Source organism: Taurulus bubalis, assembly GCF_910589615.1.
Source record: "Taurulus bubalis genome assembly, chromosome: 17".
Taxonomy (NCBI): Eukaryota; Metazoa; Chordata; class Actinopteri; order Perciformes; family Cottidae; genus Taurulus; species Taurulus bubalis.
Genome location: NC_136605.1, coordinates 9,690,402 through 9,717,421, shown reverse-complemented (window position 1 = coordinate 9,717,421; position 27,020 = coordinate 9,690,402). Strand labels below are relative to the sequence as shown.

The 27,020-nt window shown below is 42.5% G+C and overlaps 1 protein-coding gene across 1 annotated transcript; it reads right to left on the bottom strand.

Annotated features, from left to right (window-relative positions):
• On the bottom strand, positions 1-27,020 carry lasp1 (LIM and SH3 protein 1; the record flags this gene model as incomplete). Its single annotated transcript, XM_079233055.1, has 7 exons — positions 1-3,653; positions 3,777-3,910; positions 4,566-4,632; positions 7,609-7,716; positions 12,845-12,929; positions 17,900-17,994; positions 26,952-27,020. The coding sequence occupies 7 exons, from the start codon at positions 27,018-27,020 to the stop codon at positions 3,480-3,482; spliced, it is 732 nt and encodes a 243-aa protein (XP_079089181.1). The 3' UTR covers positions 1-3,479.

Genomic DNA, 27,020 nt, shown 5'->3' with positions numbered 1-27,020 from the left:
TGAGAAAAAAAAAGACATTTTATTGAATCTTCAGAATCATAAGTACAGTTTTGAAGTGTTGTAACAGGGCAACAGGAGATGATATCAGGTCCTTAATTCAGAGTATGTATTCAGAATGAGTTTTGAATACATATGTATGTCAATATGCATATGGTATCTTTTTTGTTTATTAAAAAAACAACAAAATTATACAAAAAACAAAACAATTTAAGGTGGAATGCACAAAACCGGTCTGAATGCTAAACCTGATTGTGGATTACATGATTTCAGTCTGCGAAGTCTACAGTATATAACCAGTATCATAGAAGCAGGGAATGATTCATCAGAAGCGCAGGAGCCTACAATGTAGTCTGAAGGAAAGAGGGATCTCAGCAGGCGGGTGGACAGGATACTAGACAGAAACTGAATGGAAACGGGGTTATGATATGAAGTTACGGTTCAGTCGATGAGTGATGCCAGAGCAAAAGAGCGGTATTTGGCGCAAAGAGGTTAACCTGACTAATATCCAGGTCAGACAAACAACTTGCCCAGCCTCACAGCCTCACAGCTGGGGAGATTGAGGGCATCAGATCACCGCCCTCCGTTGCCCCACCCCCTCCACCAGCCTCACACACTTCCATCATCACATGCTCAAATTTGACTTTGTCTTAAGAAATCCCTCCCGAGTCACTTACACAACACTGCCCACTTTTTTAATTAAAATATTTGTTTTATCCAGAACACCAACGACCAAAATCAACGCCATACAGAGAAAAAAAGAACGTTTGAATTGAATGTAATCCGTAGAGTAACAGAGGCTTCGCCATTAAATCAAATGTTAGCAAATATCACCATAAGCCAGGAACAACAATCATTTCACTTCAGACCAAACCATCAACTCTTCAGTTTGACCAAGGGAAACACGGCCGTGAGCTCTTAAACAGCTTTCCCATCAAGCATCTGTTATGCAGATAAACTTGTCCCGTTGTCAAGTAGAGGTTAATGCAAAATACAGGCATACACGCAGTGTGTTTTTTTTGTTTTGTTTGGCAACCTATATAAACCTGTTGTTTTCTGATTCAGTGATCAGTAATGTTACAATTTATCAATGCTGCAAAATGTTATGAATGTTCAATACCAACCCACAACCAAACTGGATCTTTTTCTACTTTCAAATCACACAACTTCCCCTTCACATTCACAAAAATAATATGAACTACTCTAAATCTGAAGGCAAGCCACTTCCCAGAGCACCATGATCTGTAAAAACAGTTTCCCTAACTTACCTTTATGATACATATACAATTGTACAATGTCTAGCTACATAGTGAGAGCCTTGTTTCTTTTAATAAAGCTGAACATTTGCCCTCCACACCTTAAAAACGCACCGCCCTGATCGCCCACGTCTGTGACAGTCACAGTGCATCACAGGAAAATGAAACGGCAAGAAGAAGGGGGGGGGGGGACGGTGTGTATGGTCAGGGGCCAGAGTGATTATTTACACCACTGAGAAATGGTCAAATATAAAAAAATTAAAATCATATACAGTTCCTCCTCAGAAATACAGTATCTAGAGCGAAGGAATGATACAGCATTTCTGTGGAATAGCTAGCAACTTAAATGCTTGATTTTATGTTTATGAACCAACCTTCATCTCAGTGACCACCACCAACCAAACACTAGTAGTTTCAGATGGATTCACTGGTCAAACCTAAAAAAAAAAAAAAAAAATAGTTGACAATTTTTGGATTCACCTGCCAAAAGGACAAAAACAAACAATGCTTCATTGCGTTCAGCTCTGCTCCGACAGGCCTGGCTTTATTACAAAGACCAGAGCATAGATTCATTAACGTTGAATGAACGTTGTGTATTTTGGAACATGACCCTTTCTTAGAAGGTCTTAGAAGGAGTATTTACAGCTTTAGAGGGATCCACTGATCAGAAACAGGCTTGAACGGACGAGCTGATTTTTCAATCAAGCTGCCAGACTGTTCCGACCTGAAGCTGCAGGGTGTTTAATCCCACAACAGATCAAATACTGCGACTGCACAAGTCCAGACAAAACACTTTGGCCTTGGTTCATAAACTGAGTTGCTGGTTTATTTATTGAATGCACTGACTTTTTATTAGTAATAAGCATCAAACAGTAACAAGAAAGTCAAAGGAAGAACAGCATGATAATGACATTTACCACAGCCATGGATTGAACAATTTATCTCACATCAAAATGGAAAATAAAGATGGGAATGTTCACTCACAAAAACAGTGGAATGAATTTAAAATAGAAAAAAAAGAAAAAAAAGATTCACAATATAGAATTGTGCTTGGCCTTCTCTTCTGTGAATGTGTTTTCTTGGTGATTTTGTAGCAAAAGGGGGAAGGACTTGACCTGTTCCCATCTCCTTTCTCCAAACAGTTTAACCTCGATCAGCATAACTTTGTGATTCTCTAGGGAATGAAGGCATTCAGGCCGCAAGAAACAGGAATAAAAAGGTGTACAAACTGTACATCCACACCAACTGAGGTGATGTATTCAATGTGGCTGCAAGAGATGGACTGATAATGTCCCCCAACTTCTCCCTGATCCCTCCTGGATCGCCCGAGAAAGGCCACGGCAGAAGGTGCTCTTCAGTTAGGCTACGATTCCAGTTTCACAACGATAAACACGATGCAGTGCCAAACACGAGGGCGCCTACTTCAGCACACAATGGCAAGATGTGTGTCAATCTATAAATATATTAAAAACCTCTCTGTTAAGACTGATAACTGGCTGATTGATGCAACAGCAACAAGGTTAGAGGTTAAAGGAATGTACACAAGTCAAAAATATTCAAGCTTAGTTCTGATAGACTGAGATTCTACACTGTGTTTCCAGTCTGGCCAAGATCATGCTGCAAAATGAAAAAAAATGAAAAAAGACCAAGCCTATAACAAAAATGCCACACCCACCCACACTTCAAACTTATGTTACTCCACAGAACAATGTCTGCAGCTGTGGTGACAAACCCGTGGGGGAAAGGGCTTTATACATTATTTTTTTCTTCCTTCCTATATTTTTGCATGATGTTGTGCTAGGATTGTTAAGCGCTATAGCGAGGATGGAGCTGTGGACACGGCATGACCCCTTACATACTGCGATGAACTGCAAGTTTATCTTTTAAGACTTTCATTTTTCCACTTGTGACAGCACTTGAAAGTGGAGCCAGGTTTGGGTAAACAAAGAGGACGAGACACATCCAAACAGAGAGACAGACATCAGCACAGACAGACAAAGAGGCAGGCAGACAGACAGACAGACAAGTCAAGGGTGTCTGTGGTAGAGCAGTAAGAGCAGAACAGGGATGCAGAAGGGGATGGGGTTGTGGTTCAGGGTCTCACAGGACAGATTAAGGAACAAGAGTAAAATCAAGAGAAAGCGGCGTTAAGATGAGATGACACTGGGCTTTTCCTTTCCTTCTTTCCCTCCCTTTCTCTACCTCCTCATTCTCTTTCCCCCTCACTCAGATGGACTCAACGTAGTTGGAAGGCAGCATGCCCTGCAGGCCGGTGCGCTCCACGCGGCCGTACATCCAGCCCTCGTCGATCTGCTGCACGTCTATGATCACGTCTCCGTCCACGAAGGACACCTCGTCCTCATCAGCAGCAGCGTAGTCGTACACGGCCCTGTACCGCTTCTGTGGACAACCGCAAGCAGTTCAGTCAGTTCTGGAAAACGGCTGCCACGGTTATGGTCAGCTAGAAAGGACCAGCAGTAGAAATATGTGGTTTTTGATGTAAAGAATTGGTGGAGGACCTACCCCTGCACTGGGAGGCGGCACGCTGGCAATGGCGGCGGCAGGGGTGATGGCGGCGGCGGCCTGCACTGGTACAGGAGCGGGATCATAGTTGGTGTGCTGAGAGGCTGCAGACGGCTGGGAAGCTGCTCGTGAAACTGACAGAAAGTGGAGGGAAGATGAATGAGCTCTATTTATATATTGCTTATTATTCAAGAGCCTGTCTGTATGTCTGCATTGACTTTTAGATAGGAATGTAAAAACATGGCGAGACAAGACATGCACCAGTGGCTCCTGATTTCCTCGTTGCACAACCTACAGAACAAAGCTGTTCAGTGTTAAAGTGTACATCTGGCATGTGAAATACAAACGGCAGGATCGTTCATATACTTAACTGTTCCACTGACCTCCTAATGCTTTAAGTAACTTTCTGACATTATATTGTTCATATTTGTGACTTGAAAGTTGCCAATTTGGAGCTCCGGCAAACATTCTATATTGGCTTGAGTCATGTTCATGAATTTGCCATTTATTATCAAATTATATATTAGTAGAATTACTTTCATGATATCTTTAATCCAGAAATGTTTATAGGTGAATGGATTGAATGCAGAGGAGGGCAGTGAACAAGGGTGCCACCAAGCCTGGTTAGCTCACACAGGGATGGTTCTTTCTGAAACTAGGCTCTTCTCCTACCTACTCATTTGTTTTTAACTACTTGTACTATTGTTCCTACTATTACTGTAGACCGAGTGATCAGTAAAATTGCATCAACTTAAGTTGCCACGGTTGGGTGTGTGTCAGAAGGAATACCTTGGCTGGAGTTGCACGGCACGCTTCCTCCCGACATCTTCTTGTCATACTCCTCATGGTACTTTACCTGCAAGAGACAAACACAAACAGTGTAAGATCACATTAGAAGATAATGAGTGCATTCATCTCCACACAAGAGCTTCAAATCTACAGGTGTGGTTTATCTTTCCAGGAAGACGTCCCAGGGTGTAGTTCATTTTCTATCCACCAGAGGTCCCCTGCTTGCTCTCCAGCACCCGTGTGATTCTGTCGATAGGTGGGGCGCCCTATTTGCAAGCAAAGACTATGGAAGCAGCTTGAACCCGAGAGGAAATTATATCTCACCGGCCGGAAGTAGTGCGAACGCATAGCTGCACAACAACGCTCACTGACACATCAGGAAGGGCAGGGGAGAAAAAGTGAACCAACTAAAAGCTTTAACGCTTGGAGAGAGAGTGAGGCAACCCTCACTGACACATCAGGAAAAGCAGGTGAGGTGAGAAAAAGTGAACCAACTAAAACAACTAGAACAGGGGTAATCACTTCAAATTCAATGAGGTCCAATTTGAGAAAAATGTCCTCATGCAAAGGTCCAGAATGTCCCAACAATGTGTAACCTGCGCTATGATTCACTGCCATATGTATTAAAGTAGCCTAGCAGTTGTGTTAACGTCTGGACGTAGTCAACAACTGACTGTCAAATTAAATCAAGTTCAATTGAATAATATCTCTGGATGAAATATGAATAATACATACTCTAATAATAAATAAATGTTCTTTTACAATCTTTTGTAAAATGTGACTCTTAAAACACCTCAAGTACCTCACTTTAGAAAAAAAAAATATTTAACTGAATTGTCCAGCAGCTTTTAATTTAGTTTATTCAGGTGTGAATCGATGTCAATCAAAATGATCTTCTTCTAAAAAGAGAAAACCGTGTGACTTTATCTGTGGTGTATGAAACCAGCTCTATTGCCTCTTTGTTAACATCATTGTTGGGAAATGAAATCATATATTAGAATTTGGATTATATTGGGCTCTTCCTGTCGGATGTGAGTGGGTACGTTTGCCCAAAAGATCTGTGCTTTGTCTCGAAGTGGAGTTTAACATTGCCGCTTTTAATAATTGCCAGAAAAGCTGCGTCGGTTAAAATAGAAGCGCTATAAGTTCGAGGTCCAGAGACAACGGCGCCTGGGTTCGGACTCGGACACCAGTCCGCCTAGTAGTGACCCCGGAACTAGAAGCTTGAACTCTTGGAGCGGGGCGGTAGGGGTCATATGAGTAAACACAGAAAAATGCAACTTCAATCATTTATATTACAACTCTCATATGTAATGGGACATTTTCCTCCAAGATCTTTTTAGTAACTAACAAAAAGAAGCACCTGCACTACAATTTCAGCAGAAAGAGTTCCCGATACACCTCCAACCTCAGTGCGTCAAAGGCCGCATTCAGCATTGAAACAGGGTCACGATGAGGAAACTGAAACCGAGTGAGTGCTCTATGACTGCACTATATAACCCGTCCCCCTTATTACCAGGCTGATAACAGACCGACTCAGTGTCTCAGTCATGATTTACAAGCCCGATTCTGTGCCCGCTTACAGCCGCGCTCAATGAGCCCACTGTGCTGCTGGCGTTAGCGAGAAGTGTGTTCACAGACTGGACGGGATGACGGCGTGTTTGTGCAAGGACAGTGAAGCGGGTGACTGAGAGAACACAGGGACTGTTCTCAAGTGCAATATGCTAAGCGAGAGTGTGTGAGGGAGATTATTTTGGTTTGTTTTGAAGGAGCCGGTCGAACAGATGGCGTGTGTATATTTACAGGAAGTGCCCAGGCTGCTGCTGAACTAAACTACTGTACTTCTCAGCCGTTGCTGCTAGACAAGAGGAAGGTGACGGGACAAGAGTCGACCAAGAAAGAAGAGTCATGACAACAACAAAAAAAGATAGAGCACACAAATGACAAGAAATAGAAGTGAAAGGATTGATTGGTTTGTTCCTTAGTGTCCAGGGAGAAGAGCCAAAAGAGAGAAAGACATAGCTTTCAGCTCGAGTGGTTCCTGACGTTTGGTTCTGAGTGACGCACTAATTGCAAGCAGCTGTTTTATCAGTTTTGAATAAAAACACAAATCCTTCCCGCCAAAATGCCCTTATCTTGATGTGGCTTCTCTGTGTGAGCACCCACAAACCCATGTCATGCATGTGTATCTTTCTTTATCTTGGAAATGTCCGTGATCTTATACATACAAGATCTTTAACCACATGAAAGCAGTGATTACCCATCACGCTAATTATGCAATTAGCAAGGCCAGTGCAGCGCTGGTTAATGAAGGCTGCTTTGCATCCCAGTGCGTTTCACTTCACAGCTGGCTCAAACCGTCTGAGTAACAAGGTAAATACTGCATGCCTTTCTTCAGCGGTGTTCGGTATTTACAGAGAAATGGCAAATCAATAACTGGAGCCGAGGGAGAGAGGAGGGGAGAGTGGAGAAGAATCATCCATGTGGAGAGTGATTTGAGGAGAAAGTCATTACTATGAATGAGGAGCTCCGTGAGAAGAGGAAGCCTGACATTTACTGATGTCAGCGACCAAGTGACGGACACTTATTAAACAACGATTTGCAAAATATTATACAACTTGAGCTCAAGAAAACGATCAAAGTCCTGGTGGATTCCACTGGTGACGTTTGTTAAGTCTTCATAACGGAGCTAACATAAGTATTATGCAAAGTTTTAAACTATGGACCGGATATGCGTGACCCGAACAAAGTTAGCGTGAAGCTGTGAGCAATTCTCAAAGAAAGACAGGACCCGTTCCAGTGTACTTCATACAGACCAATTATCCTCCTCAGAACAAATTGTCAATTCAATACTGGCGCATTGAGAGATAATAGTGATCTAAAGAAACTAAGGGTGTATGGGCGGAAACCACACTAGAGGAGCTCTAAATGATTGGTCAAAATACTGAAAGAACTGAGGCGCTCTTCTGTTTTTTATCTGGAGCGATACGTACAGGTGGAGGGGGCAGTTGATGGTCTTGGTGACTGTGTTGCTGACACTTACATTGCTGATTTGTTCCTGCGTTTTCTTAATTCTCTGCATCTCCGGCGTGTCCGCGACCACACTGAAGCCTTTCCCTTTACTCTTCTCAAACTTCTCCTTGTAGACAACCTACAGAACAAACACAATTCATGTTAGAAACAAAATTAGGTCCCGAAAACATGCAAGGCAAACAATATGTGCCACAATTTTAAATGAAAATGCACAGCTACTTTCCATGCGTTTGAGAGTCAACAAGGAAAATCCAACAAATGCCGCGCAAATGATTATTTATAGATGCACCGACCTAGATTCTTTCAACATACACAGAATAAAGGAAAGAAAAAAAAAGCTTGATGATGTGTCTTAATATTTCTTTGTGTTAATTAATGTCATTATAAAAAAAATTATATAAAAGATCTTCACCAATATTACCTAAGGTAGATAACTAGATAGACCATATTTGAATCAATATGTAAATTCATGTGCTACTAAAAAAGAACAATCCCCTTTTTATTACATTTATTTAGTTAAATTTCTCTCTGTAAAGCAGAAGTTTGATGATACAAAAAACTAAATGGTAACCTTATACTCATTTAACACCATCTCTGTCACACTATATGTCAATTAACACATTTTCATACACATAAACAATGACTGAAGTAAGCATTAGCTCTCTGTGTGTGTGTGTGTGCGTGTGTGTGTGTGTGTGCAAAGGAAGGTTGGCCCAGCGTATATTGCATCGTCTTTTGTGGTGACGTTCACTTCCTGTTTGTTGAGCAGTGAAGGCCGTACATACAGGACGTGGTAGGAACCATATATAGTCATAATGAGAGGTAGCGTGTGACAAACAGAGTGTGTGTGTGTGTGTGTGTGTGTGTGTGTGTTTTTCCAACCTCCCCACCCTGTCCTGACCCAAAGGGCAGAGGAGGAAACGTCCAGCCCATGCTGCGTCCGATGAGTATCAGATATTACAATGCGTGGAGCTCTCCTTTACTGCTGCCTGGTATTTAATAACACACCAGCCACACTTGCGTAAATCAAGTTGCACACCGAACACACCGGAAGTCAGGTACATGTTCTACTTTTACAGCTACACAGTCTGGCTCTTCTCGATCTGATCTCTCGTGCCAAGACATTTCAACGATGACAAATCACTTAATTCCACCTCCTGACACCAACCGAACCCTTACTCCTGCCTCCATGGTGACTGGACACATTTCCTGCACTCCTCCAAGAATTTAGCCTGCCCGCACAAATACATTATCAGGAAACAAAGCCCCCAACCCCATATTATGTCTTACACTGCTGAACAGAGTGCTGACAAGTCCTCGTCTCATCTCCCAACGCCTTGTGATGACATGACATGGCTGTGATTCACAGATGCGTGTGAGTGTTTGCCGCCACCCCTGGCGTGACGTCCACTGAGAAATCGGGTGAAAACTATGGCTGATCCTCATTCCACGGGAAATTATACACGGTTCTCAAGCCTGCGCACAAAGATAAGTCATGAAGAAGATTAATGTGGCCTCGACTCATCATTGTCCTTCATTTTCCCTCCGCTCCTATCGGTCAAAGTATGATCCTCCCCCTAATGCCGTTTCTCAGTCCATCTCCTTTGTCTCTTTGAGGTCTATGCAACAGCTTCTTCTCCTCCAATCATGCCTCTGCTTTCTTTCCCCACCCACACTGCCTTCTCTCGGTGCTCCTTTTTCATTCATTCATTCATATTTTACTGCCTCAACAGCAACAGAGTCGTCCCGTAGAGCTGGAGCGGTTCCTCATTATAATCTTTTTCTCTGCTTCTATTTGCATTCCTCTAGCTTTCCTTCCTCTGGGGATTTACTTTTATCTCTTCCTCCTTCACCCTGCACTCCTCCCTCTCTCTGTCTCTCTTCCTCCCTCCGTGTGTGTGTGTGTGTCTGTGTGTCTGTGTGTGTGTGTCTGTGTGTCTGTGTGTCTGTGTGTGTGTGTGTGTGTGTTGGTGCCTTCCTGTCTCTACCTCGTTTCCCCTCGCTCATGTGCGCCTCATTGCTCTCCCTCTCCTCATCCCCAATTTGTTCTCTCCAGTTTCTTTATCTCTCGGTCTCCCTCTGTCTCATTTCTTTCTGTTTTCGCTCGCAAAGTCTTGTAACGAGGTGTGACAAACCCCTGCTACCATAGCAATAGGGTTCCCGTAGCAACGCAGGCGGCCGTGTTGGATGGTCACAGACAGCGTCAACTTCCTCACGCCGACTCAACGCACCCAAAGAGCACAGTACAATAATACTGTAGCACACAAGCATCATAGTGCAAGAGGGCAGTGTAGAATATCTACATTAACTACACATGCGTGTGAGAAAGACACTCAGTTTGTATGTCTTTTAAAACTGGCATTCATTTAAAACCAAAGCCAAGTGAAGTGGGAAAATGTGATTACACTCTGAATGACCACTTGAAGCTTAAATATTCTGTAGTTTAACAGGAAGTTCTTCAATTACCTTTTCTTCAAAGGAGTTTCGCTGATTTACATCTATTGCCTATATTTTATTCAGTTTCCTCTGTCCTTGCCAAGAGATTACTATGTTTACTTTAAGCCGTGCCATCTTTTTTAATTAATCATAAATCATGTTAGAGCAAACTACTTCTGTTAAAATCTTTGAGTTTCCTGTCCACTCAGACCACTGTGGCCACACAACTGCTGTGGAGAAGAGAAAGAAAGCTCATCTTTATTCATGACTACATCATTTGTGTATTAATAATCTCAATCTTAGGCTAGTGAGTACAATAAACCGTTAGCTCAATGTGTTTGGGTGTATGGTGGTGTGTTTGTGGGGGGCTGTTGATGTACAATCCATGCAGACAAACACCATCTGTCCCTCAATCCCTTAGTTATCCCCCTCCCCGCATGACCACTGACCCCGTCCGAATACTCTACAAAAACCCCTCTCACATACTCACACCCCAGTCTCATCTGTAGTGTTTGACACCGACACCCGGATAAGACAAGGGATGTGCTTTCTTTGATAAACTGCGTCTCCTCTCTGAACAACACTCTCCTCTGCCACAGAATAAGAAAACAAGCTTCTCCTTCTGATGAATACATCAGTCCCTCTTGAATATTGCAGTCTTTTGTGAAAATGACTGAAGGTGAAGGGGCTTCTTTTTATTTATTTTTACTGAATTGTGCTAAAATGTCTGCATTTAAATGCTTCATTGTGCTTCTAAGGGCTTCTTCTGTGGTGACTAGTAATCACATCACAGTGATGGACAAGTTCTTAGAATACCAAGGAACATGCCTCAGACATCATTGCATGAATAAGAGAAGTCAAACCTCTCGTGGCAGCCTTCATGGTTGACAACTGTCTGCCACTAAATAGAACATAATTGTAAAGCTAGTTTATCTGTGACTTTTTACGCCGACTTCAGCTACAGACAGCGAACATACGAAAACATCGTTTAAAGTCTATTGGTATGTACAAATCTCTCCGACTCTCTATCAGAGCCATCTTTATCAAGGCAATAACACGACCTAGTTCAGATGGATATTTTAGTCTGACGAAGGTTTTTTTTTATATCTTAGAATATATTTTGGTCTTTGGTATTTTAGCCTCTGGAAAAAGAGCCAAAGTAGTGTTTTCTGTGGTTACAAATCAGACTGGGGAGTGGGGGAGGGCTATGATTGGGGGGTATTTGAAGAAAAATAGGTGCACGGATAATTTGGGTGGATCTATGATCAGTACACTTGAGCGGCACTGCAAAAAGATGCTCAGCAACAATGCAGTAAAAAGAACAGTGTATCCGTACTGGGCCACGGCAAACATGGTCTGTTATAAACAGAACACAATTTATTAGTCTATAATCCAGTTTGCAACCAGACAGCCAGACACAGTAAGAGCAGTGTGAAACAAGACGGCTGGAAGAGTACTGGTCAAACCAGAATTATCGAGAATATTTAGCTTCTGTGAGTGTGTCTTTATTTGAAGCCAACCTTATATTTAACCAATCAATCAGAGACAGCTTGCTGGAGGACCAAGACCATATTCTGTGGACATGTCGAGCTACTTCTGATGAAAACGCCTTGGTCTGTGATTCCACAATGGCAAGGATGTAGATCTGTGATTTTCAGGAAATTTAGTTTCCACAAATGGGTTCAAATGTGGTCAAACTTACTATTTCTTCAGACAAACCTGGTTCTTATTAAACTTAATTTCAGACCTCAAGCTTAGGCAGAATTATAATACTCGACTGAAAGGCCAAACTTCTGCAAGTTTTGTTTAAACAAAAAATGTAAAAGAGCTTACAACTAGAGTAATGGCCATTTATGCTGCAATGCTTTCTTACGTAACAAGCTTTTTTTTTTTTCCAACAGCCGATAAAAGGAAATGGAAAGTGTTGCAAAACAGATTTCAGCAAGATCCTATTTGATATTCCCAAACTGCATAACTTTTTCATATAATTTAACAGGTGCTAGTATTCTTGTGTACTTCTGTCGGATGTGACATTAAAAAGACAGAACCGGTAATAGTGGAAACAGCATATTCTTGGACACTGGATTGGGATCTAAAGTAACTGAACCAACATTCTTCGAGTACAATTGCTGATTTCTGTACAGTTAAAATGTTCCAGGCCTGCAAAGTCTTTTTATTGAACATAGCCTTTCCATATTTTATCTCTATAACATCCTCTGTATCAAAAATAAAAAATAAAAATGTGCAATTACTTCGTTAGAACAATGCAAATAAAGTTCTATCTGTGCAAAAAATAACTAACATTTGGCAAAAGAAATAGCTTATTGTGGCTGCAATTAACCCGTTGTGCACTGAATATCTTTTCTAGATAATCACGTGCAACCTGTGCCAAACAAAACAGAATTGGTGCAGATATGTGAGCATCACATTTTATCAGTATTAGTGGCTGCAATGAGCTGCCTTCCTCCACAAATCTTTTTAAAACAGGGTTTCAGGCCACTCTCAATTCATGCTCAATGTTGATCTTTGATCTGTATTCCGTTTTGAGAGACGCAACAGCAGAAACGGCAAGAATCGGCGAGTCGCGCAAGTGTAACCTGTTAACGTAAACATATCCACGACGGTACAGGCAATTCGCCATGTATTTATAAATGCCGTTTTATGTCCGTGTACTTTTGCAATATGTGAAGTTCTTATTAAAGGTCTTGAAATAAAGAAATTCTGCATTTCCCTCCCGCACCCCACAGCTTGAGAACCACTGGGTTAGGCCATGAATCCATAAGTAGCTGCTAACAGTGAGAGAGAGTTACCTGGCTCTGATTCGCGCTCTGCTGTTTAAGGCGGAGATTCTCTGGAGTGTCAGCCACACTGGTGAAGCTCGTCTTGGGGTAGTGTCTGAAAAATAAAAAACACACAAAACAAGGAAGACTGTCAGCACAGCAAACACACAAACCAATGCCAGCTTTTACTAAGGCTCCCACTTTGATGCTGAAGTCTAGACTAAGAGAAAAGGTATAACTCAAGACGTGTGCAGTCTGTAGCCCCACAGTGGGGGCATTTGCTATTCAAGGTGGTCCTGAGGTTGAGTTAGGAGCCCCTGTAGACAAAAAGCATGTCAGTATTACACACAATGCTCTGTCAGTGGGAGCCAAGGTAGTCTGAGAAAGAGGAAGTGCAGGCCAGGGCTGTGTCGGGGGGATGAGAGCCCAAAGCTTGTAGAGTTTTGGAGGCGAGCCATAGCAGGTGTGGAAAAAGCTTTCCATGCCTACCAAACACAGACACACACACACACAACTCTGTGGGGGATAACAAGAAGAGAAACCGTATGCAACAGTCACAGGGACAGGGTCAAAGAGACGGTCGGTGAGTGTGAATGATGTCATGGGCAGCTCCTTTCAGCAGAGCGTGAAGGCAAATCGGTTTTCTGAATGGATTCTTGAAATGTTCTTGAAAGTCACAGACCCATAACCACCCAGCCTCCTGCTCGGGAGAAAATGCTCCGCCTGAAACAAATATAACAAACTAAAAAATAAATATACACAAGTAAGCAGAAACCATGCAGACGTGAATGCATGTTGCACACCAAGCATCCTTCCAAAAGCCCTTCATCATTGCATGCTTTGAGTATTGATTGAAAAACCGCTGTGAATAATTTGTGCATGCAGGGCCTGAGTCACTGTTTTTATACACTGGAGGCTTCTGTGCACAAGTAGCCTTCAGGTCCACAAATAATGGTGCCTGCCAGTTCAGTGTGATCCTTAAGGCCGCAAAATGGCTTAAATCCAGTGAGAGGGGTAGAGCCCTCAGAGCTCATATGGACTGCAGTTCCCAGCCTGCCTCAGGCTGCTGGGTGACCTCAAAAATCGTCAACCACAATTCGTGCCTCTGGGTAACCCATTTAGGCAATATGTTTACCGTTTCCCTAACAACATGGGAAACAAACTGAATTAGCCTTTGTCCTGACGTGATTATGAGATGTAAAAAACTTTAACAAAAGGATTGTGGTTGGCGGATTTTACATAAAGTTCTGTAAAAAAAAAAAAAAACGCTTGAGCCACTTGAAAGAAACCCCGAAATAATTTCAAGGAGTAGGAAGCGTAACATGAATGTACTTGGAGAAATTGATTGAAGTTGACGTTTCAAGCAAAACCGAGCGCTTCATCCATGCCTTCATCCATACAAACGCTTGCCGGTTTGTGCACGCTCGGCTTTTACAACCGCTAGCACTCATTTTCCTGAAAAGGAAGCTATCGGCAGCATTCAGATCTGGTGGTTTTCTACGCTAGCAGCCGACGCCAGGCAGGCTGCGAACAATCTGATCAACCATGCAAATCAAGCTACGCTTTTATTGTCGCAAGATATCTAATTACAGCAATACAACGGTGTTTCCGACGCAGACTCATTACTCTGTCTTCTCAATTTTTATAATATGTATATATACACATAATAATATATACATCTCGAAATGTCTAAATCCAATGTGGAGATATATATATATATATATATATATATATATATATATATATATACACGCCTCACTAGTTTGGAGGTTTGCACTTAGTGACAAACAATTTCTATTTTTCACTTCTAGGCAGAGCTATTTCCTAATGCTCTTAATTTCCATTCATCATAGGGTCATTTGAGACTCGAGAACCCATCCTTCATAGTTGTAAGGCAAATCAATGTTGAATGGCAGTTTTTGAAGAATGTGGTGGCATGTGACAAATGCATAACTGTAGGGATTTAAAGATTTAAATGGGTTCAGATTTAGCAAAATTAACCAACTGACTGCCAAACATTTGCCCTTTTAGTCCATTTTACCAGGAGTGCATCTACTTTCTGTTTGGGGGGCTGTCCCATGTACATGTACATTTTTTTCTTTGGAGCTGGGTGTGTCTGGTTTGTGGTGGAACACACTTCCTCTCACAGGAGCATCCACCGTGTCTGAAAACCCCTACTTGCCTGAAGAAGATGGGTTGAAGCCAAACGTCTTAACAGTGTTGTTGTCATCTTCAATGCGTCTTTAGAAACTGTCCTTGAACTTAGAGGGTCAGTAAATTGCGGCAAAAATACAGGGTTGAAGATAAAAGCTTAGTAACTCAATGGGATGTAGTAATGTGTGTGCCTGTGTGTGTGCGACCATGCTCACATTTCCGTGCCTGTTTAGGGCTATAAGTGAGTCACAAGAACACTCATCTCTCTGTCAGGTTGCATAACAAGGTAACAAGTCGCAGACGGGAGTGGGTGACACACGCACAAACTCAGTTAGCCCTGTGAAGGCTAAAGAGGGAGTGATCAAAATGGAGGGCAGGAGGTACTGCTGAGGGGAGGGGAGGAAGCCACGCATGTGTAATCACACGCACACACAAACATACGCACGCACACACACAAACTGCCTACTGTGCAGGAGGAGAGGCCTGTTTGCATAGTGGAACCAGGAGATGTTGAGGCCGGGCTTGACCCTGTGAGACCTGGAAAGGTTGTAATGCATCATTCAGCGGAAACATTTCATCTTCATGTAACATCTGGCGAAACGACTCGTCGAAACACACGTGCAACAGTAGAAGAGTTGTAGTTAGAGATAGAAAGCAATGGGTAGAGATGTCTGCTCTACGGTGACTAGTAGAATCCATTTTACTCTTATCTCCTTGCTCATTTATTTTTCAATGAGAAAGAGCTCTTCCCCGGACCAATACTTGGTTATTTATGACCATGTCAACAAATGATTTATGGTAGTGTTTAGTGGAAGAAATCTGGCAGGCATTGAGAATGGTAATGCTAAATCAAAACATTTGTGACAAGTTTTAATAACCCCACATTTATGTTCAAATTCATTTCAGATTATCAGTCATTAAGGCTCAACATCGGCTCCCACAGTCCCCTGGGGAAATGAAGATTCCTAATGTCCACTTATCTGCCCTCCCAAATCTCCCACAATCCCCCCCCTGTGACTCTCAGGCATCTAATCAGGGATGAGACTCTCAGGGATGCGGTGGGTGGGAATACAGAGAAAACAAACAACGCCTATATCAATTACCGAGGACAAATATAGAGGAGTAATGATAAAGTAGTTATCCCACAGAATAATGACAGAACACAGCCTGGAGTCCTTTCCTGAAGCAGGAGGCTCTTCCCCTGATGATGTTTACTCGAACAAGGCTTGTTTTAAACAAACGGAAAGACTCATAATAAACAGGCTCTGAAGGGCCTTGCTCCTGCTGGAGCAGAGAGCTGAGGGAACATCGGAGGCAGGAAAGGGAAATGAAGAAGCAAATGTGACAGTAGAACGACACCTGCTGAGGGGCTTAGCACCTGAAACCAAGTGTGAATGCGGGGACAGGGTCAGTGAGAACTGTTTACTAATAATAATATTTAAAATGACTATATGTTATTACATAGAAATATATGATAACATGTTATGTTATTTAAGCTTATAATTAGGCCTAGATACGGGTGTTTGCACTTGTTGTGGGTCATTGAGTTGACTTTGCTGTGCCTCATTCACAGGAGACAATAAGACATGTCAAAGTAGAAAACGCACAGGTGTAAATAATTAAAGTAATAAGGGCTCAATTCCATTTAGCTGCTTCAGTTTCAGGGTGTTGTTCATGCTGCCTCACTCTTACTCGGACACTTGAGTAAAACAGAGCCCTCTTTCATGTTATTAACAACATCTGTGTGTGCTCCTACTAAGAAAACTCTGTATAACAAAAAGGCCTATGGTATAGTTATTAAAGCTTAGAAAGGACGACAAATGCACACATTCACCTGGGAGCTGGGTATACTCCAGAAACAGATTAACACATTTGCTTAACCTAGAAATGATTTGCATGTCTGTCAAGTGTTTTGGCCCATCAGATCTAGCGAGTAATCTTTCATTTCTGCCTCATTATCTCAGGCTGGAACGCGATCTTGGAGTTGGAAAAGTATCAACTTGAGAGCTTTGTGATTCCATTTCATGCACATGGTGGGCCAGGGAAAACAGTGAGTGATTCAAATAAAATTAGGGAAACTACTAGAGTTCAACTCAGCCACACCTTGTCAGTGCTTGTTGTTACTTAGCTGCAAACACCTGTACTCTCCAATTAGGGGCATTTTAAATGGCTGTTGGTGGCTAATAAAAGGCAGACAACAAAAACTCTTTAGCCAAATTTGGATGAATACAGCAAGACAAAAACTGGCTTTGCATTCAATATGAACGTATCTTTGCAGCGCAAATATATTTATCTAGATTCAACCATATGGACAAGAAATGCTCCATAATGTTCCCTGAAAATGTCTCTTGAAGGGCAATGCTAGTGTGACCTTTGGAGGGATTCTACTGGCAATAAAAGGGCAGTTCACAAAAACTGCAAGCAAAGTAGCATGTCAGAACACGAAGCAAGGCCTTTCTCTGTATTCCCTCTCAGAACCACACGCACGCACGCACACACACACGCACGGCAGAGGGGGATTCCTGATGAGCCTCTAGTTTGTGAGTATGTTCTGAGGCGTGAGTGGGCATGCTAGTTTTCAGTGTGTCCGCCTGTGTCACTGTAAAGGAACTTTAGGAATTTCCTTTGTTGATATCCCCCCCCCCCCCCCCCCCTTCCCAATCGAGGAGGAGGAGGAGGTTCGGAAGCACTTTCCCACACCACACATTGGCTGTTTCTGAGAGGGGCGGAGCTGGAATAGTCACTGATAAACAGCAGAGGAGGGAGAAAGGGGCCTTAGTTGGGTTGCAACATGATTTCACACACACTCACAGAGTCCTATTTCCGTCTGTGGACAGATTAAACAGTGTCTTTGTGATGCAGGCTGAACCAATAAAGAATAAAAATCATGTTCACTGACATACACAAAATGATGACTTGGGGATAACTTACGCATTGCAGTATGGCTTCTTGTCCTTGCCTTTGTAATTCTTCATGTTTAGAGTCATTTTGCAGACTTCGCAGCTGAAGCATCCTTTATGCCAGTACTGTCAGAAACGGAGACAGAAGACACAAAACGTTGAAAAGGGAAAGATTTGAGACATTTGTTTTATCTTAATTGCGAACCTAAAGAAAGGACCACACACACAAAAACAGCCAAACGCCAACTATCACAGGAAAGCTAATTGAATGAGAGTAAGGCCAGAACTACTTTCTATTCCCTTGAGGTTTCACAGGGACAGGAACCTGATGCAGACACAAAGAACGGTGACTGTTAAGACTGTGAAAAAAGTGAAGCAACGTGGAAACACAGTAGTTTGTGTGCTGGCACTGAACAGTTACAAAGAAACCAACATCCCCTTTTGCTTGCAAATTGTATGCTTAATATTTAAGAAGATGGGGCTAGTTGCGCCGTTCTGAGCAGTAAAGAAGGAAATGTATAGGGTTTGATTGATAAGCATGTATCCGCGTTTTCACCATCTAATCTGGTACATTTTCACACCTTTAGTGCTCTTAGCTCAGATGTATGTGCGCAAAATGATCAGTTTATGTTTCCTACATACAACAACAGAGGCCGTTTGTGATTGGTCTGTCTGTCCATCTCTGCAGGCCTGCATGTTGCTATAGCTCCACTATCCATCTTCATCAGAGGCCTATATCTCCCTCACCACCCCCTTTTCCCCACCCACCCTCCTTTGCTTTTCTCTCCTGGCACTGGGCTGATCTGCAGCCTGGGGGTTCAGAGAGGGATCGAGGGAGGGAGGATTGGAGACAGAAAATAACTGGAAGGAGAGAGGAAACATGACTGGGAGGAGCTGCAGAGAGCAAGAGGAAGGGAGGGGTGGGCAAGAGAGAGAAAACGCCACAGAGTGAAGCAATATCTGGCTGCTTCTGCTGCCATCGTCAAGGGAAGGGAGGAAGGAGTGCGAAGACACGGAGAGAGGACGAAAGAGGGTCCCTTTTTAACATGGCTTCAGGGTGCCATGTCATCCCTCTCATTCTTTCTGACACTCTTTATCACTTCTACACCAATTGCCCACACACAAAACACTAATCTTCTAAACAAACAGCGCAGAAAAAAAAGAGATTCAAAACGGAGGATAAAACTGCACATCACTTTTTCAATGTTTCACTCACAAACACATGCAGTTTGATTCCACTCCGGATAAGACAATACAGACAGAGAAATCAATCATTGCTATTCCCTGTGTGCCGTGATACAGTTACGGATAATATAGCGTGGGTTACAGCACTGATAAACAGCTGGAACTTAATTAACAGGGTGTTGACGTTTACTGAATTGTGAAAGCTGCAGATGAACAGAAGATACAATCATCACAGCGCTATGTATGAGAACATGACCAAACACACATCACAATGGCCATTTCACTTCCTTCTATTATTGAACAAGAATATGGCTTCAGGCGGGTTTAAAGAATAGTCTTGTCTATTTTGCCTGGATGAAACAGACCACCCAGGGTTGTAAGCGATGACAACAGGGAAGTGTGTGTGTGTTTGACATGGGTGCCTGTAGCTGTGAGCCAGCAATATTGCACTAAGGCATAATAAAGAGGAGGCTTGCTGGGGTGGCTGAGCCTGGGCTCTGTTCAGTGGAGCTGTGATCCACAGCCAAACACAGCCCTCCAATGCAGACTCCTTATCCCACTACAACCCAATCATGGCCTGAGGGAGTTGCAGATGGACACATCGTGTTCCTCTTTCCACTGCGCTCTGTCTCCATTGTTCTGGCTAGTGCTGCAATGGCAAATCTCTTTACAAACAACAGCATAATGCAGGCAGATTCCATTTCCTCTAGCTTCAGCTGATTTGCAGCTGTGGTGGCTGCCATCTTTGCATGTATACTGTCTGGTTCATCTACTTGTAGCACAGCATGATATACTCCACAAACTACTGCCATCGCCTTCTCATAATGGAGAAGTGTGAATGCAATTGCTGTCCAGAGAAGCCGAGCATGGACTTTGACACTCCTGTTGTTTCCCTGAATAAATATTGACTGTAGGTCTATTCCAGCAAACAAGCCTGCTGAACTCAACCTTTAGGAAAACTATTGACGAGGGTCTAGATGCAGTCTCGCACACTACCAACACTTCACTACACAACCTGCCCCACCCCACTTGAAACTTTACCAATTCCTAAGCTTGCAAACCCATATTCTACCTTGACAACCTTAGTAGCCTCTCAGGTGAATAGAGATTGGGTTCACACTAAACTGCGTCTTGGATGAAGCAACAACTATCAGACAGCTCTTAACACAGGTGCTAAAATGAACTCGGGCCACATGTGGCGGTGGTGGTCAGAAGAGCACATGTCCACATTTGCAGCATAGTGGGAATGTCAAAATGTAAATACACTGACATTACAAAAGGTGAAACTGAACTTGTATACAGTATGCATTGAACCACTGCAGGCATCATCTCTAGCTGTGTGGCTGAACACACTTTTTTTCTTTCTTTTCTTATTTCATCAGCAGTGGTTGCAGATAGAATCAAATGTGGAGGGAGGTGAAATATAAATCACCGGCGAGGCATTTGAGACCCATCCCATCTGAACCTAGACACAAAACAAATATACAGTATCCGTTAGGAATATATACAGTCTGGGCCTTAGATTAATTCTGGGATTACAACGATAGATGCCAAGGGGAAATAAGGGACAAACAGCGATGTTGGGGCTAGAAACATCCCAAATGTGTGTTGAAGAGGCCATTCAGCACTTAGCCTTGTCCTGCTCCAGGAAAAACCTGGCTCTTGGGTGCCAAGGCAGGATCTGGCAGTCAGCTGGAAAATGAGGACACTGCAGAGAAGGAGGCCTCGAAATAAAACACCAATAAAAAAAAAACAGCACTGTCTTCCTGCATCAGCGCAGCTCAAGGGCACATGTGTACGTGGGTGTCTTTAAGTGTATGTGAGCAATAACTGCGTGTGTACATGTGTGTAATACAGTCTGTATGTAGGTTATATGTCTCGGTACATGATGCATGCGTGTCAATGGGGAAGACTCCATCCAAGAGCAAAAATGCTCAGTCAGCCTTGCAGCTCCCTCTCGGTGAGAACCAAATACAAGTTGACCAGATCAAAAACCCTGCAGCGATCTGTGAGGCCAACACATCTTCAGACCACATGTATGCACACATCACACACACACACAGTGAGAGTCTGACCAGGAGCATGCTCTCACATACTAACTACAGACCGAGGAAATGTATATGACTGGATCCATCAAACACTTTCTGTATCCGTATTAGTGTCAAATCTAAACGGGGCAGATGTCTCACCTTGTGTGGTCTACTAAACATAGCAACACATAGACCTAACCACCAATGTCATTTGATTGTAATAGAAACACTGGCTGCATTCTTCACTGTGTTTTTCCAAAGGAAACGCTTAATCAGCTGTAAGCAAAAAGCTACATAGACAAGGTTATGGATATTGTGTATGCTTTTTTTAATAATACATGTACTCATGATTTTAACCCACTACCCCCACCTCCCTTTCATTCTCCAAAAATCAGGGTTATCAATTTTAATGCAAAAATGAAGTTACAAAAGTAAATATGCATCCAAAAATATAATAAACATCTATAAACACAAAATGAAAATACAATTTTTGTTGAGGGAACCTTCTGGGGTTGACCTACAAAAATACATCTGCTGTAGCACTTTATAGACACTGGCTATAGAGGACATAGTGTTACGTGTCTGTATGTAGCGACGGCATCTTGTGGAAACCTACGTTAGGTCACACGGGAAAAAGGTTTTAATGGGGCTTGGGAAGCTAGCATTTTGAAGTACTTTGACCACAATTGTATTGTTCAAATACATAAGGATGGCATGCTCCGGTTCTTAAAAGTGAAGCCACTGCGGAAGTGCCTTAAACTTGCTTTCTCAATACTGACCACCTCCGGTTGCAAAAAGAAGTAGGATTGTATGGAAGTCTACTTCTCCCTTGATGTTTACCGACAATGTAAACAACAACAATGCTGTAATGGTCTAAATTGCTAGTTTAAAGTCTTGGTCAATACAGCATGATGTTCATTTAGTAAATGATGGTCCCATTTAAAGTCAAAAAGACCGTCAAGCACAGTTTTTAGGGTCTATTTTTTATTTAGGCTAGCTTGCAATTGAAAGGTTGCTACTACTATCAGAGCCGTATGCGGCGTTTCTACGTCACTCGCCCCCAGTCCTAAAATGGTCACTTTCGTTCACTAGTTGCAAAAAGCCAAAATGGTGACGGTCAAAACGCCAAACTCAAGGCTTCAAAACGTCTGTCCACAAACCAATGGGTGACGTCACGTCCACTTCATGTATACAAACTATGGGAACACCATGTAGCAATTCACCAGGACTTGGTTGGTGTTATTTTCTATCCTGACTAAACGAAAATTCATTATTTTAGATGAAGAAAAAAAAAATGACAATCTACAGGCTGTGTTAACTGGATTTTCACAACTCAGTCTTCTGGTAGTCACCAAATTAAGCATCAGAGAAATTAAGCGCCTTATAATACTGAAGGACATCCCTAGGGACCCTGATGAAATGTTTCAGAACTCTTGGTCAAATCAGCAACAATTCATGTCTAAACCAATTTGTTTCACGCTTTTAGCAGCTGATTAGGCCTCTAAAAGATGCTGTAATAGCGCTTTGAGTCAGATGTTTATTTTCAACCAAAAGTGGCTAAATGTATTAAAAGCACCATGGTGGGACATTAAAGCAGCTTATGTGTGAAAGACTATTCTTGCGTAAGTGCTACATGCCTGCAGACATAGTGCCTACATCTGGCTGGTGCTAATAAAGCAAACTAACTCATTAAAGCATGCTGGTTAATTATTACCCAACCTGATGCCATTCATTTTGACCCAAGCCAAGGGCGTTGTTGCTGGCCAGCAGGCAGAGGGAGTGATTTGAAAAAACATGCATTGCTAAAGAATGCACTTAACACACTTTCCAAATATCTCCAGACAGTGATGTGCACTTAGTAACAAACAGATCCTGCCGCCCCAGCAATAATAATAACCAAACAGTCCCAGCCGAAAAGATAAGCACGGTAAGGGTGAAATTTCAAAGCACTTCTGCCACGTCATAAATCATGATACATTCACCTTACAAAACGTAATTTGCCATGTTGAATGGCTTCTATTAGATAAAACTGTCTCTTTGACGTTTCTTTCTATGAACTTGATATTAAACCAGAGCACAGACGGAGCATTTTCTTGTGCTGGTAGAAATAAAGCTCTAATATATCGAGAGAGAAACAGAACATGTGCACTAGTTCCTTTTTCTGAATAAACGCACAAAAGGAGAAGTACCTTGCCGTTAACTGTGGAGTCAACAACTCGGGTGATTTTGAATGTAATGTGTGTTAGTGCATGTGAGTCATTAAAGGGAGGTGTCTCGTGGTGGCTGGACAGATTCCTCACCTCTAGTGGCATTTGGACAACATGAATCAGCGCTCAGTATAATCTGTCTAAATATAGACAAAGCGGTAGACAAATTCCTCTAAAACCGAGGAATTGTGTTCACACTAGACAATCGGGGAGCAAAACCTCCCCGTTAATAATCAGGACATATGATATGTCTTGTGATTAACATGAAATAAGATTTAACATTAATCAATATAACATATGTGAATAATAGAACAGTGTGCTATGTAGAATAACTTATTTACTGTTTAGAAGAGAACACAAGCTTTCAAGTACAATTTTTATATTTAACTTTACGTGACAAAGCATGATCAAAGCATGCGCCTTCATGCCGTAAAGAACCGAGCTATACGACATAAATACTGTACTCGTCTGACCTTTAACCCCATTCTCTAGCAATTTCCTGGGATTGAGGGGCACCAGTACAATTGAGTTTCACATGTTGAACAAAAACCCCACACTGAAGCCAAAAAAGACAGCAGCCAACCAATTTGTTAGTTAAATAATAATAAAAATGCACCTTAGTCAGTCGTAATTGTGAAAGCTAGAGCACAAAACATCCGTATGTGTCAGATATCAGTGTGTAAAGCAAATGGTGTCTGAAACAGGATCAAACTTTTAATAATGCCAAATGTGTCTAAACATTTGAGATCATGTGAACCAAGAATTGCAGCCACTGAAACATTTTAAAGTTTATATGGAATTCTCTACAACTACATCAACCTCTTTGCTGTAATTGCTCGTTCATAACATCAAGGGGGTAAAAGCAGGACAGCAGAAGGGTTTTTCTTGCCTGTCTGCATTTTAAAAGCCTTCAACCACATGCTGATGCAAACAAAATAACCTCCTGGCTCCTACACTTATGTCCTTGCATATTTGACTTTCTTCTCCACTCATGGGCTGTTTTGATATCAGTGAGGCTGTGTCTTATCTGTGATACCCGGTGCTATGTAGGAGATTATTTGTTGCATACAAGCTGTATCTGAAACAAGCAAACAGGTCTTGCCTGTGAAGAAATCTTAACAATATTGTGTATAAACATTTGTCAGGCTGTTTTGACAATATGAACATATTCAAGAGCCAGAACACATATTCACGAGCCAGTAGCAATGTTTGTGCTTCATACTTACTTATTAAAAGGATGAGCTGTCAGAACACGTCAGTTTCTCACATTATTTATAGACGATGAAATACTATGTTCACTGAAATAGTAGCTACTACTCAGGACCCAGTAACACCACTTCATAATCTACGGTATAACAGCATGGTTAAATATTAATAAATATTGTGTAGAGATATAGGAGGACTGTATCTCTTCACCTGCAGGTAGGAACAGGCCCTCTGGGATTCAGACATACAATATGCAGACAGCTCGTAGAGATATTAAGTACACAGACACTCCAGCAGAGAGGAGTGTTTTAGTAAAAAATGTGCTTTAAGCTTCAACCACTCGACACCAATCTCTCAATTTATCTTGAAAATACACACTTCCTGCATGCTGGAAAAAGCTATAAATCTAACAGTGATACATACAAATCCTTTCACTTCTTCAGACATTGTCCAATAACCTAAACTGGTCAGGTTTTTATGTACAAACCACTAAAATTGGCAAGGTTGTCATTCAACTACTATCCTTTCCCCATTGCAAGTTTTACCAATAAGTATTTTAAGGACTGAAAGTAAGCTTAACTAGGCGAAACTGTCACGAAACAGGGCCTCAAACAAAATGCACTTCCTGTCTTTACATGTGCTGGGCTGCCCGCGCTTCTGCTGGGCCCAGCAACCTCCTATACTGGAATGCAGCCGACAAACAAACACGCCTCTGTGGCTCAGCCTCTCCACACCACAGTGGGATATTATAGAAGAAGCCTGTCAGGTAAAGGTATTAGTAAGCAGCTGAGAATACTAATGGCAGAAGAGGCCAAACCCTCGATTCCCCCTGCCTTCACCTGAGCTAGCCTAGCACACGGAACAATCCCCAGCCAATGTGGGCTCGGCTGCTTTAAACAGACGAGGGGAGTGGTGTTCGTGTGTGCCATGTAGAAGGGAAAAGGGAGGTTGTTTTGGCGTGTCTGAAGGGGTGAGCGCTGATGCGGAATGGCAGTAAAGACAGACGGGAGGCTACTCTCCTGTGCTTGGTTCAGAGCAGGGAAACGGCACAGCAGGCATCTGACAGAGCACATTTTTTTATGGAAGTGTCTGTCTGCTGGAATGCAGTCAGCTTCAAGCCAGATACCAAAGCACATTGAGGCTGTACTTGTGGCAATACCAGCCTTCGAACATGCCAATATGACTCATGTTTGTTTCAGGGCTGTGAAGAATGAAGAAGGGTTCGGAGATAAATCAATTACAGTCCAAAGCACTTTGGGAAAACATTAGTCATGGTGCATTCAAGAACCCATCCGTGCAGAGAGCAATAATGCATCCAATCAAGAGCTGGTGTTACTTTAGATAATGTGCTCTTTCCCTACCTTCCTTGTCCATCAACCACAACGGATGACGGAGTCTGAACGGGGATTGATTTTCAATAGTCATTCTGACGTCCATTTGACAAATGATCTACTTCCCCAACGCAAAAAGCGCAGGGGTGCCGCTTTGGTAAAAAAAAAAAAATACATAAGCATTGCTATTGATATGCCAAACGTTACAGACCCAACCCACCTAGTAAATTGAGTGTGTTACATGCATCTGGTTGAAATGTTACAGTGTAACTGAGTGCAGCAGCATTCAATACATGCAATAATCAAACCATGACAACCTTTGCCTCCTTGCAGCGAAAGGGATGACAGGAGATGTGCTGTGCCACTGTTAGCTCAAATGGTTGCTCACATGCGAATTAGTCACCTGGAGAGAGTCACTATGGGTAAAATTGATGAGATTAGCACTTTGGCTGAGATTAGGCTACTGCTTTTGACTGAAACCTAATCTATGAGGCTCAACCAATGATCCCTGATTTGGATTAGCAGGTGAATTGGACACAGATATGTCTGTATCGGTCCACGCTGCCCACGAAAAAGCGTGGTTATTATGAGACATATATGTATATTCACTCAGGAAATCCTGTTTCATTTCATATTTGGTCAGGTAAGCCTTCAAACTCGAGTTTCTAGATAAGGTTGGAGGCGTTAGCTGACGTTATTAATCAGTTTTCTTCAAAGCAGTGTTGCCAGCCAGCCAGGCCCAGACCAGGCTTGCGGAAGCACTGGGAGGCGCTGGTTTCATGGTGAATCCATTTCGCAGCCTCGGGTCGTTGTCTGGTGAAAAAATCTAATATGAATTGGGCTTTTCTTAAAGTAGCCCGTCGTCCACACGACGAGGTGTCCTTTCGTCTCCGCCGCGCGCCCCACGAGCCACCGCCTTACAGACGTTAAGCTAGCCGTTAGCTCGCCTTGCTAGCGAAATACCTGTCCTGCTGGGGTGCTCGATTCATTCACAAAAAACATGTGAAAGGTGTCATTTTAGAAGAGCAGAAATACGTGCAGTCATGGCACGAAGGGAGGGCGGTGCATTGGGAGTATTTTATACAGGGAGAACACACAGTAAGACGACGTTCTCGTGCTCTTACCTTGTCCAGACAATTCACTTTTTCCGTGGGGTAAACGACTTTTCCACATCTGTCACACAACGGATTCAT